This window comes from Mercurialis annua, linkage group LG7 (genome assembly GCF_937616625.2).
Source record: "Mercurialis annua linkage group LG7, ddMerAnnu1.2, whole genome shotgun sequence".
Lineage (NCBI taxonomy): Eukaryota > Viridiplantae > Streptophyta > Magnoliopsida > Malpighiales > Euphorbiaceae > Mercurialis > Mercurialis annua.
The window spans coordinates 40,836,181-40,854,594 of record NC_065576.1 but is presented as its reverse complement, the minus strand read 5'-3'; the positions used below and the strand labels follow the sequence as shown (position 1 = coordinate 40,854,594).

Here is an 18,414-nt window from a genome sequence, read left to right as displayed (position 1 = left end):
GCCTATGCTCATGTTAATGATGGTAAACTTGAAGCGAGGGCAATGAAATGCATATTTCTAGGGTATGCGACTGGAGTTAAAGGGTACAGACTGTGGTGCACAGAGATGGATAGAACTCCAAAACTGATTATTAGTAGAGACGTAACCTTTGATGAATCTACTATGTTTGGCCAGAAAGAGAAACTTGGTGATCTTGCAGGAAAAACTGATCTGGGTGCTAGCCATAAGGTGGAGTTTGTAGCTCCAAATAGGATTACTACTGATCCTATAAGCGAGCCTAATGAAGAAGTGGTAGAAGAGATTATAGCAACAAGGAGAGGAAGAAGGCAAATCAGAACACCAATGAGATATGTGGATTGTGTTGATACGGTTGATACTAATCCTATGGCTTATGCTTTGATAATAAGTGAGATCATTGATTCTGATGAGCCGCAGTCGTATAAAGATGCAGTGCAGAGTAGAGAAGCATCTGACTTGGTTAATGTACGCATTGCATGAGGCCCTTAAGGGGCATGGATGGCAGAGAGAGAGTTGGTCTTGGTTAACTTTGACTTTGGAGTAATTTTAATTCAAGGTGGAGAGTTTATTCTGTGATGCAATTTGGTGGCCTTTGTAATTTGCTGAAGAAGGTTTCAAGATTAATCTTGTTGGGTGTATTCGCCAAGGTGGAGATTGTTGAGTTATGGCTCATATCATTCCTATTTGGATTAGGATACTTAATCCTTTGTTTAGCATTGCTTTTCTTTTGGGATTTGTAATCTAGTTCGTTAATGGATTAGGACTTAAATTGTGTGTTAAGGGTTCACTATAAATATAGGTGATGACCCTATTGTAAACTCACAACAAACATATAGAATAAATTATCTCTCTGCCGTGGAGTAGATCGCATTGATCGAACCACGTAAAAAATCTTGTGTGATTCTTTTCTTTTCTTTTTATTTATTTTCTGCTGCGCTAATAATGTCAGCAATGTTTAACGGTGTTAACTAAAAATTGACTCTAAAATGAAAACTTAAAAAATTTACTAATCAAAATAAAAATTCAAATAGTTCGATGATAAAAAGTCCAAAAGTTAAGAATTTGGTGACGGAAATCTAAAAAAATCAGAAACACCGAGTGACTGACTATTAGCTCAAATAATAGAATAAATGAGTTAAACTAATACAAGCCACTTTACAACCCTAACTAAAAATCAGGTATTGAAGAGTAGAATTTGCTGTATTTGGAAAGTTTATCGAAAAGCAATTATTCATGTATTGCATTTTTTTAAAAAAATAAAATGAAGCAAGTTAACCTAGTTAATCAACGACAAATTAATGAAGAATGAATGTAAAAAATGGAGCATGTCGGCTAAAGCATTGCACTGTATGCATAACATCATCTGATTACAAATTCTTTAGATATAAAATAATTAATGAGTGATTAGGACAGAATTTGTAGAGGAGACAGGTGGCTTATTATAACAAGTTTAGCTTTTGTGCAAGAGAAAGCGTGTCTTGGAGGATTCTCTTTTTATTTTCAAAATAATTAATATACACGTAAGCCAATATTTGGCCACTCGTTTCTTTTATTAGCGCCGCAAAGGAAAACAGGCATACAGCAAAGAAAAAATAGTATACAGCATATCTGATGTGCCATGTCATTTGTGTAACAAACCAATGAACCGTTTCTCATGTGGATATTTAATAATAAAAAAAATAATAAATAAAAATATTTTATCGACAAGTTATTGTAAATATGACGTGGCACATTTTTTATATTGGATGAACACTCATTAAAAAAAAAATCAAAGTCATGGACACGGCAAACACGTATAAAGGATAGGGGGGAAAGAAAAATAATAGAAAATAATTTCAAAAGTATTAGTTCAAAAACAAATTAACATTATCATAATTTCAATATAAACATTAATACTTAAAATTAGGTATTAATTTTTATGTTTTAACAAATTAAAATACTATATTATCTTTTGTTAAGAAGATAATGATATGACTGTCGCAATAATATATAATTTATTATCTATATAATTTATTTTTTCATATTGATAGTCTATAAATTTATCAAAAAATAATAATAATAATTGACCTTTTATAAATTCTAATAAATCCTAGCTTTGGCATTGCTTGCTTAGGAGACCTTTGAATAATTAAAATGGGACATCTTTTTATTTTTATTTTTTAGGCACCAAGTGTAGTTTAAGTGTAATGAAAGGAGAGTTTTATATTCAATTAAAAAAATTAAATATTAATTATTAAAGGTAAAATATGTTTGTTTTATCTATAATTATAACAAAATTGTTAAAAATGATTTTAAAAAATAATATTGTAGTGATAATTTTTTAAAATAATATTGATTTGACAATTTTTTGGTATTTAATTAGATTAAAAATTACTTAAAATAATAAATTATCACCATAATATTATTTTTTTAATAATTAATATTTACCAGGCCTTGCTTCATGTATAACCGGTAGATTATCACTACAATATTTACGAGCAATTGATAATTAATATAATGTTGTAAAAATATTTTTTGGTATTTAATTATTTTAGTGAAAAACTATAATTACCCAGCATCTCTGTACCAGGCCTTGCCTCATGTATAACCGGTAAATTTGAATTTTTTTTCTACATGACCCGATCAATTTGATTAGGTACTTGCCACCTTTTAAAAAAAAAACATTTTACAAATAGCAGACACCACCGCTGGTGGGTGTGCTATCCAGTGAATAGACCCATCAAGTGGGTCTGTTCCTCGAATTAATTTAAAAAAAATTAAAAAAAATATTTATTTAAATTATTAAAATGAAAAAAAAATTATTTATTTATATTAAGATATACATTTATTATTTGGATACAAAATTTTTCCGACGATGGGCTGTGGTGACCGGAAAAAACTGGCGGCGGCAGATGGCGGTTTTCAGTTGAGTGGTCTGAAATTGGATGCATTGGTGATTTTAGGTATGATTTGATGGATGGATTATATTTAATTTGGTAGGATGAGTGACTTTAGATTGGGTTAGTTTGATTTTTTTATTGATTTTAGAGGTATATTGGGCATTTTTTAGAAAATAAAGGGATTGTGGCGGTTTTTTGGGACAGTTTTTGGACAAAAAAGCTTCAGTCGATCATAAACAGGGGCGGATCCATGTATATTAGGGTGGGGTCCATGGACCCCATCCTTTTTTTTGGGAAAAAATTACCTAGACTTACAGAGATAATTAGGTGAAAAGCATTTTTTACTCTAATCCTAACATGCTATCACTTTGAATAGTGCTATATAACCCAGCTATTTTAACCCACCTTCTTGTACCACCTGACGTGGCAACAAACGAGTGGATCAATTTAAAGAGGGAAATTAATGCATACACTTTTGGATAGGAATTGAGCAAATAAAAACATGTCACGTAAGGCGGTACAATAAGATGGGTTAAATTAGGTGGATTAAATAACATTTTCCTATCACTTTATAGCCTAAAAATTAAATGTGATAATAAAAATGAATGGATTATGGACAATAGACTATTGTGGTATGAATTGACCGCTATTAAACTTTAAAATTAAAATTCGAAACAATCTAATTAATTCAAAAAAAAAACTAATTAAAACAATCGTTGAGGTATGTATTTTTCATTAATAAATATTAAATTAAAAAAATTTCTTCAATTAATTATTTAAATTTAATCTATTTATAAATATTTTTTAATAAATCATGTTAATACACTATTAAAAAATATATAATTAATAATATGTGGTTGAATAATTATTTAGTAGCATAAATTTAAAAAGATGTATTTGATAGATGAATAATGATTTAAATTAAAATATGAAAAGTCATTGAGAATAATATAAAAGACATAATTATTTGAATGTTATTTAATTTAAATGTTATATTTTTTTTAGTTTAAAATTTATATTTTTTCCGGTCCTAAAAGTCTTTTATGGCGGAGCCAATTGCGACCGCTGACGATGGAAATTTCCCTTTCATATTGATTAATTGCGACCGGTTTTAGCGACCATTTTTTACTTCGCTAAAAAGCAATTTTTATATATATGGACCCCACCATACAGAATTCCTGGATCCGCCACTGATCATAAAGTAAATTTTAGGAGGTTTAGCGGCCAAAAATTAGTTCAGGGAATTTGATGGTCGGAGTGTCTAAATTGGAATATTATAAATGATTATTAGTCTGAATTTGAGCTAACATAAGATTTCAAAATAAAAATATAATTATTGCATGAGTATCACATGATGGAGTTTAATTTAGTTATAAAGAAAATAATTGAAGACCCACATCATATGAATATGAACTATAGGAAGGTTGGCATATTAAGGTGGATACAAATTTTTCCATGAATTATTTTTGCTACGTACATTGATTTAATTAATGAAATTGAAAACGCTAGCTAGCTGTCGACTTCTGAAAATTATTAAATAAATTTAGTCTATCACATTATTCACAGACCGAGCCAATCACATTATAAAATGTTAACAAAATAATGATATTGTTATAATTTCGTTTGTTATTTTTTTATATTTTTTAATAGTGATATTATAATAATGTCATCATTTTAATAACGTGTTATAATGTGATTCACTCAGTCCACAGATAACGTGATAGATTAAGTTTACCTAATAATTTCTTGTCAACTTCTGTATATAACTTCTGTATATATTTATGAAAACTCTCTCTCAACTGATCACTACTTCTATTACGACTATCCTCTACTCAATCAATTTGCATTCACTTTCTAGCCCCTATATAATCATTGTTTTTAAATCAGGTCTACGCACACGGCACACGGAGTAATAACTAGCCTAATTTTTAGAAACAATTTCCGTGTAATATTTTTGGACAAATGACAAATTTTTTTATAAAAATAATAGGTGTGTTATTGAAATATAATATCCGTTATTACAATTTTCTTCATAGTATATGTAATAACATTATTAGAAATATGATTAACGTTATACTGCATACCTCGAGTAGCTATAGCATGAGTTAGACGATTATTATTTCTACAAATATAAAAAAATGAAAAAGGTTTCCTAATGATACAATAGCTTTCTGAGTTAACGGATTATGATTCATCACGCTTTGAATATCTTTAACACGGTAAATGGTCACCAAGTCATCTAATTCAAAGTGTATGATTTTACACCCAGTTTGACAGTTTCGACTACAATCTCTATACAGAATATAAGCGCTGACAACTCCGCTATTTCCACATTCAAAATTTTGGAGTTGTTGCTCCTCCGCTCGTATTAGAGGAGCAACGGGAACAACAACTCCTTCAACGAGGAGTTCTTCTCCTCGACTCAAATTTTGGTGAGTGGAGGATGAATTGTGGCAAAAAAAAAAAAGAAGAACAAAAAGGAAAAAAATCCCTATAATTTCATTATAAATTAAAATGATTAATAAATTTTTGAAATTATAAAGATACAATTGAAATTTAAAAGTTACTAAGGACCAATCTAATAAATAAATAAATAAATAAATTTTTGAAGGTTTTTTTTTAAAAAAATTCCATTTTTTACGGAGTGTAGTTCGTTTGCTTGGGTGAGAGTGGGGAGGGGAATTTTTGATGCGAAAACGCAGTTTTAAATCTGTTTGTATCAAAAGCGGCGAGATTGACTCATGTGATATATACTTTATGTCAAGTTGAGGAAATGATTTGATCCTTTGTTCATATATATACATATGTAAAATTGTGAATATTTTTATCCGGTTGAACCGGTTAAATTTTGAATCAATGGTCAAACCAGTTCTACCGCCAACCGGATTTTAAAACACTATTGAAAACTCTATCAAATTCTCCAATCAAAAATTGTAATTCTGCCGATCTAAAGAATCTATAAAACTGGCCTACCACATTCCCTCCAGCCCCTTCTGCTATATTAATTAAAATTAGTAAAAAGGGTTTTAATTAAATTTTAAAACTACAAAGTTGGCATATGATAATCTGGCTCATTATTGATTAAAAGAAAAGTTCAAACAGGTTTTGATGGGATTCTTGATTTAGCTTATGGGTTCTAATCCAAAAACCTAATTATTTGTACGAACATATTTTGTTTTGGTTACAGGGTATGCATGGTATGTATGGACAGGTAGCATCATCAAGACTTCAAACTCAGTATTAGGAAGATAAAATTATACTACATTAATTTGTCTCACACAATCATACAAATTTCATATGATAAAAATTTAGAATACAAGAATCATGATTAACGATCATTAATTACGTAATAAGTATAAACTCAATTATAACTTATAAAGAAAACAAAATTGTAACAATGTTAGAGGAAGAAAAAAAAAGGCCAAATTCATGTAGAGGCCCCTGTATTTAATATTTTTTTTTCGTTGGTCCTTATACTTCAGTTTTGTATTTTCTGATCCCTCTACTTACCTATTTTTTTTATTTTCAGGTCCTTTTTGAATTGTTTTCTGTCCTTTAGTGTGACTGGAGGAAAAAAAGATTGTAAGTAGAGGGACTAGAAGAAAAAAAATTATAAGTACAGGGACTGAAAAAAACACAAAAAGGACCTCAAAATTGAAAATAGGTAAGTAGAAGGACCAGATAATGCAAAAATGAAGTAAAAGGACCTACGGAAAAAAAAGTGTAAAGTAAAGGGGCCTCTAGATGGGTTAAGCCGGAAAAAAATCCCTCACATATATTCGCGTCAAAATTCATTCAGACCAGAGAGTGCATTTGATTCAAGCAAAATAAAAATTTTAATTTTTTTAATGGAATGTTTAGGAAAATACCTAAGACATAAATTTTTTTTGTAAAATTTAACTTCAAAATTATATTTCTGCATGTCATGCGTTTTTTGTTTACTTTTACATTTTGATTTTCTGCTCTAAATGTCATTACAGCGTGTTCCAAAAAAAAAAATTATTTCTAAAAACACTTTCTAAAATAATTTATGACTTGCAAATGATTTCTTAAAAAAAAGTTAAACATAGTATTTTTAAAATATTTAAAGAGTACCAAAAAAGATATTAAATTAAGGAATAAAAATATAAAGTTATAAAATCAGAGTATTTTCCGTAAATAAAATAAAAATAGAGGCATCTTTTACAAAACAAAACAAAATTAAATCATACCGAACCAAAACTTTTAAAAAAACTATTATATATCATACAAAAAAATCGATTCAACTAATTTTTTTTAATTTAGTTGAATTTGTTTGGTTATGTATAGATCTTTTTAATTCACTTTTTCGCAAAGTAAACTGAAACTTTCGGCATTATCGTTTTGACATCGCTTAAAGACAATTTGGACACTCTATTTTATTAATTTTATAAATTGGATAAATATATTTATAACATGGATTACTAATTACTTGAATTTATTTGATTGGTCCAATTAGAAAAGGAAAACTTTGTAATTTGGATTAAATTGAAATTAAAATGTTATTCTCCCAACTGGTCAAATGGCGGATCAGACTATTCAATTATTTTAAGAAATATATCTGTCAAAATAGTGAAAAGTATGAATGTATAAATTTATTTTTCGAAAATGTTTTACTATTAAAATTGAACTGAATCAAAAATTATATTTTATAATTTTAAATTCAACCAATAAATTCATTTTGCTTTGAATTGGTTTTGCATACCCTAATCTGGACTAGTTGAGTTTACGATAAATGTTTATTTTTATAATTATATATATAAATACATGTTTTGAATATTTAGAAGCGATGATACCATATAATTCAATTAAAATAAGATTGTAAAATGCAAAAAGAATTATAATAAAGACGGGGGCTTGTTCCAATTATTAATAATTAATCTTGCAATGGATTCTCCAATTATAAAAATAAATAAATAATATTTGATACCAAAAGATAGGGGGGCATTCATGATCAATGTGTAAAGTAAAATGATGGAAACAATATGGGCAATCACATGCTATAAGCATAAATTAAAGATCTTGTTTTTTCTTGTGGATGTATATTTTTCCGAGTAATGCGATATAACCCAACTCTTTTAGCCCACCTTCTTGTACCGCCTGACGTGTCAGTTAAAGAGTGGATACATTAAATTTTGTTTTTTGAGATATACACTTTTTAGTGGGTATTGGACGAATGAAATCCTGCCACGTAAGGTGGGTTATTGAAGGAGGGTTAAACAGCTGGGTTATAAAGCATTTTCCTATTTTTCCTACTGAATTCAGAACTAGTTTAGGAAGGGTGATTAATGGAGTAATTAGGGTTATGCATATCTTTTCAGTTATGTAATTCATGTTCCCAATTTTCAATCTTACTATGTATGCCTTAATTTAACTACTCTGTGGTTTTGACTTTTAAAATAAAAAATTCTATAAAAAGTTTACATTATTAACAGCATTGAATGAAATTTTTGAAATAAACAAACTATGAAATTTATTTATTTAGAACTGTTTTTATTTATTAGATTATTAAAAATAATATAATTTATTAATAACATTTCTGATAATTAAACTAATAAAAATAAAAATAAATTTTCAATATTTCAATATGGTTTTATATATACAAGTGTATCATTTGTACAAGCACATCATTTTTGCTTATATAAACATAAAACAAAAAATTACAATTTATTTGTATTCTTTTACCACATTAGTGACCAAAAGAAGGCTAAAAGCACTTACAGGATATACTTTTCATTGTTGCAATACAATATAAAAGAAAAAATTGACACCAAATAGTATATTTTTAAAAAAAAAATAGAAACTAACAATATAATTCTTTTTCTAAACAATATTGTTCAGCAATATGACACAAAGATGTAGAAATATAATTGTGAAATCTTATGGCATAAGGTACAATAAAACCCTTAGGATATTCTCAAAAGTACAATTTAACCCTTTTTAATTTTTGGGTACAATTCAACCCTCCAATTTTTTCATTGAACAAAAATACTCTTCCGTCCATAATCACCGTTAAATAGTGACGTGGCACATAGAAAAAATTTCAAAAGCATTCTTAATGTTTAAACTGTTTACAGATTTTATATTTATAAATTTTTTTAACATTTTTCACCCTTTTTTCGTTTAAATACAAATAAAATTTAAAATTAAAATATTTAAAAATTGACTTTCGGCAAGCGGAACTTATTTTGTGCCACTTCACCTAATCATCGGTGTTTGTTCATAATTAAACCAATTAATTAAATTATTTATTAAAATCAATCGAAATCCAATTAAACAAAAAGAAATTCAATTAAACAAATCAAAATCCAATTAAATATTCAACTAAAATTAATTTTAATCTAATTAAAATTTATTCCGAAAACCGCCGGCCTTTTTCCGGAACCACCATCGACCCTTGCCCGAAACCCAACGCTGGCCAGAAAACAGACCCGACGGGTCTGATCTTGTGAAGAACAAATCACCAGAGGGTGTGTTTCAACAGACCGTTGATGGTATGTTCTTCAAGAAGAACAGACCATCGATGAAGGTCTGTTGAGAACAGATCGGGTGGATCTGTTCTACCATATCTGTTCTCTGACAGGAATTTGGTCTGTACGGCGGTCGTTTTCGGAATAGATTCAGGGAAAAAGATCGGCGTTTTTCGGAATAGATTTAGTTAGGTTTAAACTGAATTCCGATGGGTTTTAATAAGTATTTTAATTTTTAATATTATTTAATTACTGATATTTAAATGAAAAAGAGGGTGAAATATGCTAAAAAATTATAAATATAAAATTTATAAACAATTTAAACATTAAGGATGTTTTTGAAATTTTTCTCTATGTGTCATGTCACCAGTTAACGGTGATTATGGACAGGAGGGTGTTTTGTTCAATAAAAAAATTGGAGGGTCAAATTATGCCCTAAAAATCAAAAAAAATTAATTTGTACTTTTAAGAAAACTCTGATGATTTTTTTGTACCTTATGTCAAATTTTATCTTCGAGAGTTTGATTAACAATGCAAGCTAAATTTCACAAGATTTTTATGTCAGAGGTTAATATCATAATTTATGCTAAAAACGGGACTAGTCAGTTGAACCGAAAACCGACCAGCTGTCTAGTCCTATTAACACAAAATTTAAAATCATGTAAAGTTGGATTGAACCAAAGTGAACCGGTAGACCATAATCATGTCCAAAATTAAATTTTATATATAATTGTTCAACTGGTTGACTCAGAAGATGAACCGGAAACAAATAATCTTATTGTTCGGCCATTGGTCCGGTTTTTAAAACACAGATTGTACTCAATTTTTTTCTTCCTCCATGAGCCTACTATATCCAAAACTCCTGTCTACATCATAATCAATCTCATCCAACTTCTTTAAATACAGGATGTCACCTTTTTAAACTTTAGTGGCACAAATGTGATATTATTTGATTAAAGGAAATTAAAATAAAAAAGAAACAATCTAATTGCTAGCTAATGGATAAAGAAACATGTTAAGAAAACAAAATAGAGCTCTACACAAATCATTTGCTTAAAAAAAGAAATCACATGCCAAGAAAATAAAAAATTGGCCTATTTTTGTATTCTTGTTCTCAACAATTTTGATGTATTAGGGACTTAAATGACTTGCAAATGTGCATGAAAGATTATGGAAAGAGAGAAGACAAATAAAGACCCCATGTTGTAGCATTAACAACACAATTCTCAATTAACATCCAAGAAAGATGATAAAAATAATTAAAAAGAAAACAACAAACATAATATATAAATTTGTCACTAACAAAATATATTATCCTCATAGTATCCAAATGGGATATTTTGTATAACTAGAAAACAAAGGTTTTTCTTCTATGAATAACTTTGCTAATTAAATAAGAAGATTTTAGATTCATAGAGCACTTCAGTTCAAGGTCATTTAACTTTTTTATTATTTCATTTTGATCATGAAACTTTAATTTTATTTCAATTTAGACACGAAATTTTAAATTACAAGCAACTGAGATTTTGTAGTGATTTCAGGTCAAATATTGCCACATCATGGAACAACAAAATTTTCTTACACTAAAATAAACTAATATAAAACTTTGGTGATTGCGAAATTTAACATCATGTAAGAGAAAATATGAAGACTCAATTTGACCTTATATTTACTGGGAAAAAAAATTATTGCTTATAATTTTAAAATTTAGTTATCTAAAATTAAATTGAAATAAATGAAAGTCCCATGACTGAAATGAAATAACATGAAAGTTTAGTGGCTCTTAAAATTTAATACCCGATGTCTACTGTTCCCCTGTATTGCAACGAGTTCATCTCTAAATCTGATTGATAGTGATGCATTCTGAATTATTAATACTTTTTAAACTCTTTAAAGAAACCTTAATTTTTTTAATAGAGTAGAGGATTATGTATGATATAGGTGATGATGTAATGGGTCTTATAATACTTTTATGGCTTAACCCATATAGAGGTCCCTGTACTTTACACTTTTTTTTCCGTAGGTCCTTATACTTTATTTTTGTATTATTTGGTCCCTCTATTTATCTATTTTTGATTTTCAAGTCCTTTATGAGTTTTTTCTGGTCCTTTTGTGTGGCTGGAGGAAACAAAAATTGTAAGTAGAGGGACTGGAGGAAACAAAAATTGTAAGTAGGGGGACTTAAAAAAACTCACAAAGGACCTGAAAATCATAAATAGGTAAATAGAGGGACCAGATAATACAAAAATGAAGTATAAGGACCTACAGAAAAAAAAGTGTAAAGTACAGGGACCTCTATATGGGTTTGGCCTACTTTTATAACTAATCATTCAAGAAAAGGGGTCACAAGAAGTCGTGTCATTCCAGTTGAGTGGCATATTCTTCTTGATGCTTCTTCAAATATCGCTTTCAAGAGATTCCTATTGATGTATTAGTTTTTGTAAATTTTATTCCTTGTAATTTCAACTTTAAATTTTTCTTAATTTAAAAAGAATGGCTGTAGAATAGAAATTGTTAGCAATTGATTTATTATTATAACACATTCACTAATTTCTTTCTCATCTTAACAAAAGATTATAATGAGAATCTTAACATTATTCTTGACATAGTATATATTCATCTAAAGTTAAAGGCTTAATCACTCAAAAGCCCTCCATGGAAAACTCTCTCAAAACCCTCCCACCTTAAACTCCATTTCAATTACACCCTGATGTAGGAAAATCCTCTCAAAATCCCCCCATCTTTAGATTTTTTTTCAATTGTACCCTAAATTAAAAAAAAATTATAGTTTTAATTTTAAAAAGTTACTAGATATAATTTTAGAAAGAATAATTTTTTACATTACTAATAATATTAGTGTTTAATTAGAATATAAATTAAGAATAAAAGATTATTTTAAAAACAATTCATGTGAAAAGAGGTCAATTTAATACTTTGGGGTACAATTGAAAAAGAATTTAAAGGTGGAGGGATTTTGAGAGGATTTTTCTAAGTCAAGGTGCAATTGAAAAAAGTTTAAAGGTGGAGGGCTTTTGAGTGATTAAGCCGAAGTTAAAAGGCATGATACTTCCAACTTCCAAGTTTTAATAATGATGTTCAAAAAAAGAACAAATATTGAACAGTATGTGACATTTGTAATTTCAGACCCAAAAAAAGATAAAGATGTTAGGATTCAATTGGCATTGGCTATATGGTGTGCAAAAATCAAACAAAATCGAATAATCAAAGTGAGCCGATAAATTCAGTTTTGTTCGGTTTAAAATTATATAAAATGAAATATTTCATTCAGTTCATTATTGAAATTCAAAAGATTTAATTTAGTTTTGGTACAAAAGAAAAATTAGTCAAACCGTCTGGTTCGATTTTATTTGGTTTGAAATATTTCAAAATTCTTATAAAATCAGTTTGTTTGATTCGGTTTAGCTGGATTTGGTTTAAAAAAATGCACACCTCTATTATAGGCACCTAGGTCCCCAACATAAGAAGTTATGGATGTCTTATTCTAAGAATGTGAGAGCATATGCCAATTGCATCACCATACCCCAACTTCAAATAACATTCTAGGGCAAACTGTATAACAAACAGAGCATGCATACCTTGAAAGAAACTATTTAACCTAATCTATCGAAAATTGGGTAAGGAAAAGGTCAAAATTGGGGGTAAGCTCAATGGACCTGCTTGTCTCTCTACATACATAAAAAAATTGTTCTTTTCAAAAAGAAATAACCTTTTCGTGCATGCCACGTAAGGGCTAGACACCTGAAATTATGGAGGACTGTACTGAGAGATTCCATTTTTGACAATGGAACCAACACAAATGGCATAATTACAGGAAGAAAAGCGATACCGTGTTCAGCATAGGAGATTATATGAAGAGTTTAGGCAGCAATTATATTATAATGACTAATTATATGTGAAAAAGAAAAGATGCAATGTTTTTCATGTTCACATGATCACATCTAATAAGTACTTTACGATACTTATCTGATCCTATAGTCCTAACTTCATTTGACTTATACATAAAATAAAAATACTATTTGAGTTAAAGGAGTCATCAAATGTTTGATCAATGTATCCAGAAATATTTGGCATCTACGTTCTTGTTCATACTCGGTGTGTGAACACTCTCATCGTTCACGTCAGTTTTAATATAATCGTTAACAATAACAAATAACTATAGTTTAGTGATATGCAAATGAAAGTAACTGAAATGACATTATTTTCTGTAGAACCTGACAGAAAAAAAAAAATGAAGTGTGAGCATGTTTTCTGAGTCAAACCATATTATTTCATGCATAGTTTACTACATTGTAAATTGTAATCTATAGTTCAACTAAAAAAGCCGGAGTGTTAGATTTAAAAGATACAGGAAAATCAACCCACTGAATAGATATATACTTAATAACCATTGCATGCTCTTAGATGCTGAAATGGTATGAGTTTTAATGTTCTATAACTTACATTTATCAATTAATCAAAGGAATAATCGAATACAGAACCTGGCAGAAGAGACCCTCGCATCATCTTGCATGCATTTACTTGTACTGATCCATGTGATTGCTGAATCCTTTGTTTGTGCTCACTGCTAACCTGGGGAAGAGTTATCACTCATGTCATTGACAGATGATAACTTGACAACATCATTAAAAGTGGAGCAGTTAGAGAGAACGCGATGAAACCGGTTACCAAGAATCAAGACCAGCACACATGAGTTATAAATTTGGCAAGGCACTTGTGGCTGGAGGTTTTGACTTTTAATCCTTTGAAACACGAACGACTAAGCCAGTTGGGGTACTGATAGTTTTTAGGTGACCTGAACCAATCAGGTCACGGAGGTGAAATCTCATGTCGAGTAGAGAGAATCGAAGACGCTTCTTCTCTAAAGGAGCCAACATCATTTCTTTATATCTCCTGCGGCTTAAAAGAGATAACAGCTCCTTTCTACCCTGTGAATGAAGAGTCAAATATAATTTCTAAGTCAGAAGACTTATTATTTATGATTCAGACAAACATTTTATACCTTCAACAAACAAATTACTCCCAGCAACCCATTAAATGGATAAACAAAATGCCAACTAGCCAAGACCAAATTCGGGAATTTTAACTTTCATTAGAAGTTATTTCTCTTCAAAAATATATGTAGGGCATTGGCAAGAAAGAGTTCGGATTGGATATGTCGTCTTTAAATAACTGAAACTGGTGTATAATATAATCGAGGGCTTTTTTATTTCACTAATAATTTGGCAGAGTTATGAAAGTGGATACAAACTTGTCTGAGCATGCCAGATAGGTGTACTTCCAACTAAGCTCTAATTGAAACAAGCTTTTTATGTCCACTTTTGAAAAACCATTTATCCTTTGTACCATTCAACCTCAAAACTCAATTTCAGATTATTTATCCATACAGTACCTTGTCAAATTTTTGGGCAGAGAGCTTCATGTAAGATCAAGATATAATTGCTAAAATTATATAGATATCCAAGAACCCAAAAAAAGGAAAAACAAGTACGAAATTGATTTTTTGGGGGGAGAAAAAAAGGAAAAACAAGTATGAAATTAATAGACTAAGCAAACATGTACCTGAGAAAGGCCCTTAAGTATTGAGCCAATGTTTGGAATTGCAAACCAGTACATGTTTGGGTCAATCAGTTGGCGAGTCTAATAGGTAGACAGAAGTGTTAGATTGCAGATAAATCAGAATCATAACAAATTTAACAGAAAAGAAGAGGCAAAAGAAAATTGATAAAGCAGAATTTCATATGAGATGATAATGTAACATGAAAAATTGAAGGAAAAATACAGAAGAAAATGCATGCAGTTTTCCTGAGTTTTAAGTAACACGAATAAACAAGAGCTTCACGACGTTTGCAGAATTCTTAATCTTGCTGTTGAATAAGCAAAAGCAGCATAAATAAATTGCTTTAGACTGTACTAGAAATATGTAAAACTCAAAAACTATTATCATGCGTTAGAAGTTCAAAATCCTCAATTTTGTCCTTCCTGAGATAAACCTAACTCAATTTCATCTCATTGAGCTTCCATGACCCAATTGTTTTGAAAAGGAAATGAATTCCATTTTGAGTTCATAGACTGCTACTGCTTAATAATGAACAAGTCGGCGGGGACTTTTTACCTTTCACTACTATTCTTATCTTGCATTTAATGCACACAGGCCACTTTTCAATCCTTAAATCCATATACAGAGACCATCTACAGCAGCTATTAATGAGAAAAAACAATAAAACAAAGAATGCTGAATAAAAGTTGAAGGTAAGCTAGAGAGTAAGGACTTACTCTACAGTTTAAAAAGCTTCTATAGTCTCTTTTTTCTTTTCATGTAAATATTTATATCCATGATCTATAACAAATTGTGGTCGTCGTATTTAAGATCATAAAGGCATAAATCACATGATGACAGTTATTCAACAGTGAACACAATTATTCCACAGAGGATCATGTGAAAGTCTGAAAGTTAGTTTTCTCTAAAGCAAGTAATTATGCTTTTAATATTATACCTAACAGCTCAACTTACTGTACGAGACAAAGACAATTAATGCCACTAGTATAATACCAGAAAAATTGATCTATAATCCCAGGAATGAAACTATCATCACTCAATCTAGAATATCCCAGAAGAAGGATAAGCTGTAAACTATAAATTATTCCTAGCATATTTGAGCCATGAACAGACCATACAAATGCATACAAACAATTGACCCACGCTTTTCACGAAAAACTAAAAGCAACACAAAACTTCACATAATGGATTATTAATAAACAACAAAGCTGGCATATTTGAGCTAGAGAACAGAAAGAACCCCAAAAGTAAAAATGGTGGATAAACATTTTTGCTCCATATTGACAAAACTTCCAGATAATAGCTTAATTTGCTGTTTATTTTTAGTGAATATCCCTCCAACAAGGTTTTTAAGTCAATGGAACGGAGCGTACTGAACATGGAGTATAAAGGCTGTTAATAAAAAGAAAATATATGCAGATTCGAGATCCTGGCAGATTTTCTTTAGTAGTATTATGTGTCAGCATATAGAAATCCGTTCATGCAAGCACGGAAAAACAATGGAGAAATGAGGCTTCAAAATTTGCTTACAAGAAGACCAGCATTGATCAAAAGCGAAATGTGTTCATCCTTCACCTTTCCACCTTCGGATAAGAGCAAGCACTGCATTAAAGTAATGAGCTGGGATCAAATTAAATGTTTACAACACGAAGATCCATGTACCCACACATAATAAGCAATCAACACTGGTTAAAATATAAGGTAGCTTTGGAGAGTTGGAAATATGGCCTTTTTGTGAATTAAACCCAGTTCAGATGCTTTCAGTTCACTGATTAAACAGCACACTATGCATACAAAAGAACACTCCAAATGTTATATACAAGTTGACAATGGAGACTGGAGACTATAGGATAATGAACTTGTTAAGTGTTCTTTTTTAGTAACAGCTATTATATTGAATTTGACCAACTTGTGTACTTTCTTTTCAAAGATTAACTTGTGCATATTGATCACCAATCACTATTTAGATTTAATTGAAAATTTGAAGCACACACGTGAATATCTTTTATCTGCATATGTTTGTTCATGTGCCATATTCAGTATGAATCTTGGTGAAACAAAATTGATCTTAGCAATCATTTTCTTTTATGTATACTATACAAAGTCTCCTTTCATGTTCATAAGATGATTGACAAGCAGAGCTAAAGCCAACAGAAAAATAACAGCAAATGTAAATTTGGCAATATCATATCTAACTTACAAGCTCTTGATGGCCAATACTAGGTTCCAATTTAACATCAATAACATGAGTTCTAAACCACTCAAAAACATCAGAATGTTCTTGCTTTTTCTCTTCCATTGGCTTCACAACACGATCCATCTGCACATATAAGAATCACACAAGCAAATGACACACCGAGTCTAAACAGAAACCACAATAGAATGCTACATTAAAAAAACTCATAATTCAATTACTAATAAACTAACCTGAGCTAGATAGTCATCTAAAAACATTATAGCATGATCGTCCTGTCCGGTGTTAAGTTTAAAAATACGCAATTGTCTCTCCCTTCTTAAAGACTGCACATAGATAATTTTTACTAGTTTCATTTTTAAAATGTTTGACAATCAAATTAAAGGTTTTAGCAAAAGTTACCTCTAGTTCTCTATCAACTAGTGTCCTGTCTTTTACACTGCTGTATAATTGCGAACGTAGGATGAATGGTCGAATCGAGACCTAATTTTTAAAACTAGTTAAGAGATACAGATAATGAATAACATTGATCGGATTAAATGATTAATTCGACGGTGAGAGACGGAAATAACCTTGTCAATTCGAGGAAATTGAGCTCGCATGATGCGCAGCGCCACCAATGTGTCGCTAAAAATGAGACTTTCCTCTTCATTATTTTAAAAAAAAATCATAAGGAAAGGATTAGGAAGGATAAAAATTAAGAAAGTGGAGCTTCGTTTACCGAGTAATGGAGTTTGATCGACGTCCTCGCTGGTTTCAGGTTCGTTGTCTTCCTGACGACGGCGTTTTTGACCTTGGATTGTTGGTGTTGATGATGAAGAAATGTTATCCTCCATGTTCAACGGTTTCTGTTCCGTCTTTTCACTTGCGGTTGAAATAAGGCGGGATGATCCGGTAGTTTTCTAAGCTTAAACTGGATTGTATGTATAATATAGGTTTTTGAGGTGCCTTTTTAAATGGTGACTTTCATTTTTTGACTTTTTTTTTCTAACAAAATTTATCAAATATATGACGTTTTTTGGTGCAAAGAAAATGTGAGGAAATTGAATCACGAAAAAGAATCATAATTTATATTCTTCGATACTTTCATCTTTAAAATGTGTTCTTGTTTTATTATTAAGGTATTGAAAGTAATTTATAGAATAAATCTTAATATTTTATTTCCCTGTATTTTCTTTACACTTTATAAAGAAAAACTCAGCTTTTCATTATTATTATTTCCTAAAAATTTATACCAAAAGCTGATTCAACCTCGCA

General features: G+C 29.9%; 1 protein-coding gene across 5 annotated transcripts; it reads right to left on the bottom strand.

Moving 5' to 3' along the window:
• Positions 1 to 13,650: 13,650 nt before the first annotated feature.
• Positions 13,651 to 18,110, bottom strand: LOC126654711 (uncharacterized). 5 transcript variants are annotated; one of them, XR_007632675.2, is made up of 9 exons: positions 17,879 to 18,104; positions 17,730 to 17,803; positions 17,560 to 17,640; positions 17,391 to 17,483; positions 17,164 to 17,283; positions 16,494 to 16,565; positions 14,966 to 15,043; positions 14,072 to 14,331; positions 13,651 to 13,975 (listed from the first exon to the last, which is right to left on the bottom strand). XR_007632675.2 is itself a non-coding variant. In XM_050348659.2 (9 exons), the coding sequence occupies exons 1-8, from the start codon at positions 17,991 to 17,993 to the stop codon at positions 14,140 to 14,142; spliced, it is 825 nt and encodes a 274-aa protein (XP_050204616.1). In that variant the 5' UTR covers positions 17,994 to 18,105; the 3' UTR covers positions 13,651 to 13,975; positions 14,093 to 14,139. The 5 variants fall into 5 exon arrangements, 2 of the variants coding, with proteins under 2 accessions (XP_050204616.1, XP_055959845.1); XR_007632677.2 differs by having other exon boundaries at positions 17,730 to 17,784; positions 17,879 to 17,941; XM_050348659.2 differs by having other exon boundaries at positions 14,093 to 14,331; positions 17,879 to 18,105.
• Between the last annotated feature and the right edge of the window lie 304 nt (positions 18,111 to 18,414).

What these genes read in the sequence shown, in the direction of transcription:
- LOC126654711 (XM_050348659.2), bottom strand. Translation starts at nt 17,993, where the DNA reads ATGGAGGATAACATTTCTTCATCATCAACACCAACAATCCAAGGTCAA. An exon ending in AATTTCCTCGAATTGACAAG is followed by an intron (nt 17,641 to 17,729) that starts GTTATTTCCGTC and finishes TTTAAAAATTAG; the next exon opens with GTCTCGATTCGACCATTCAT. An exon ending in GTATTGGCCATCAAGAGCTT is followed by an intron (nt 16,566 to 17,163) that starts GTAAGTTAGATA and finishes ACTTTAATGCAG; the next exon opens with TGCTTGCTCTTATCCGAAGG.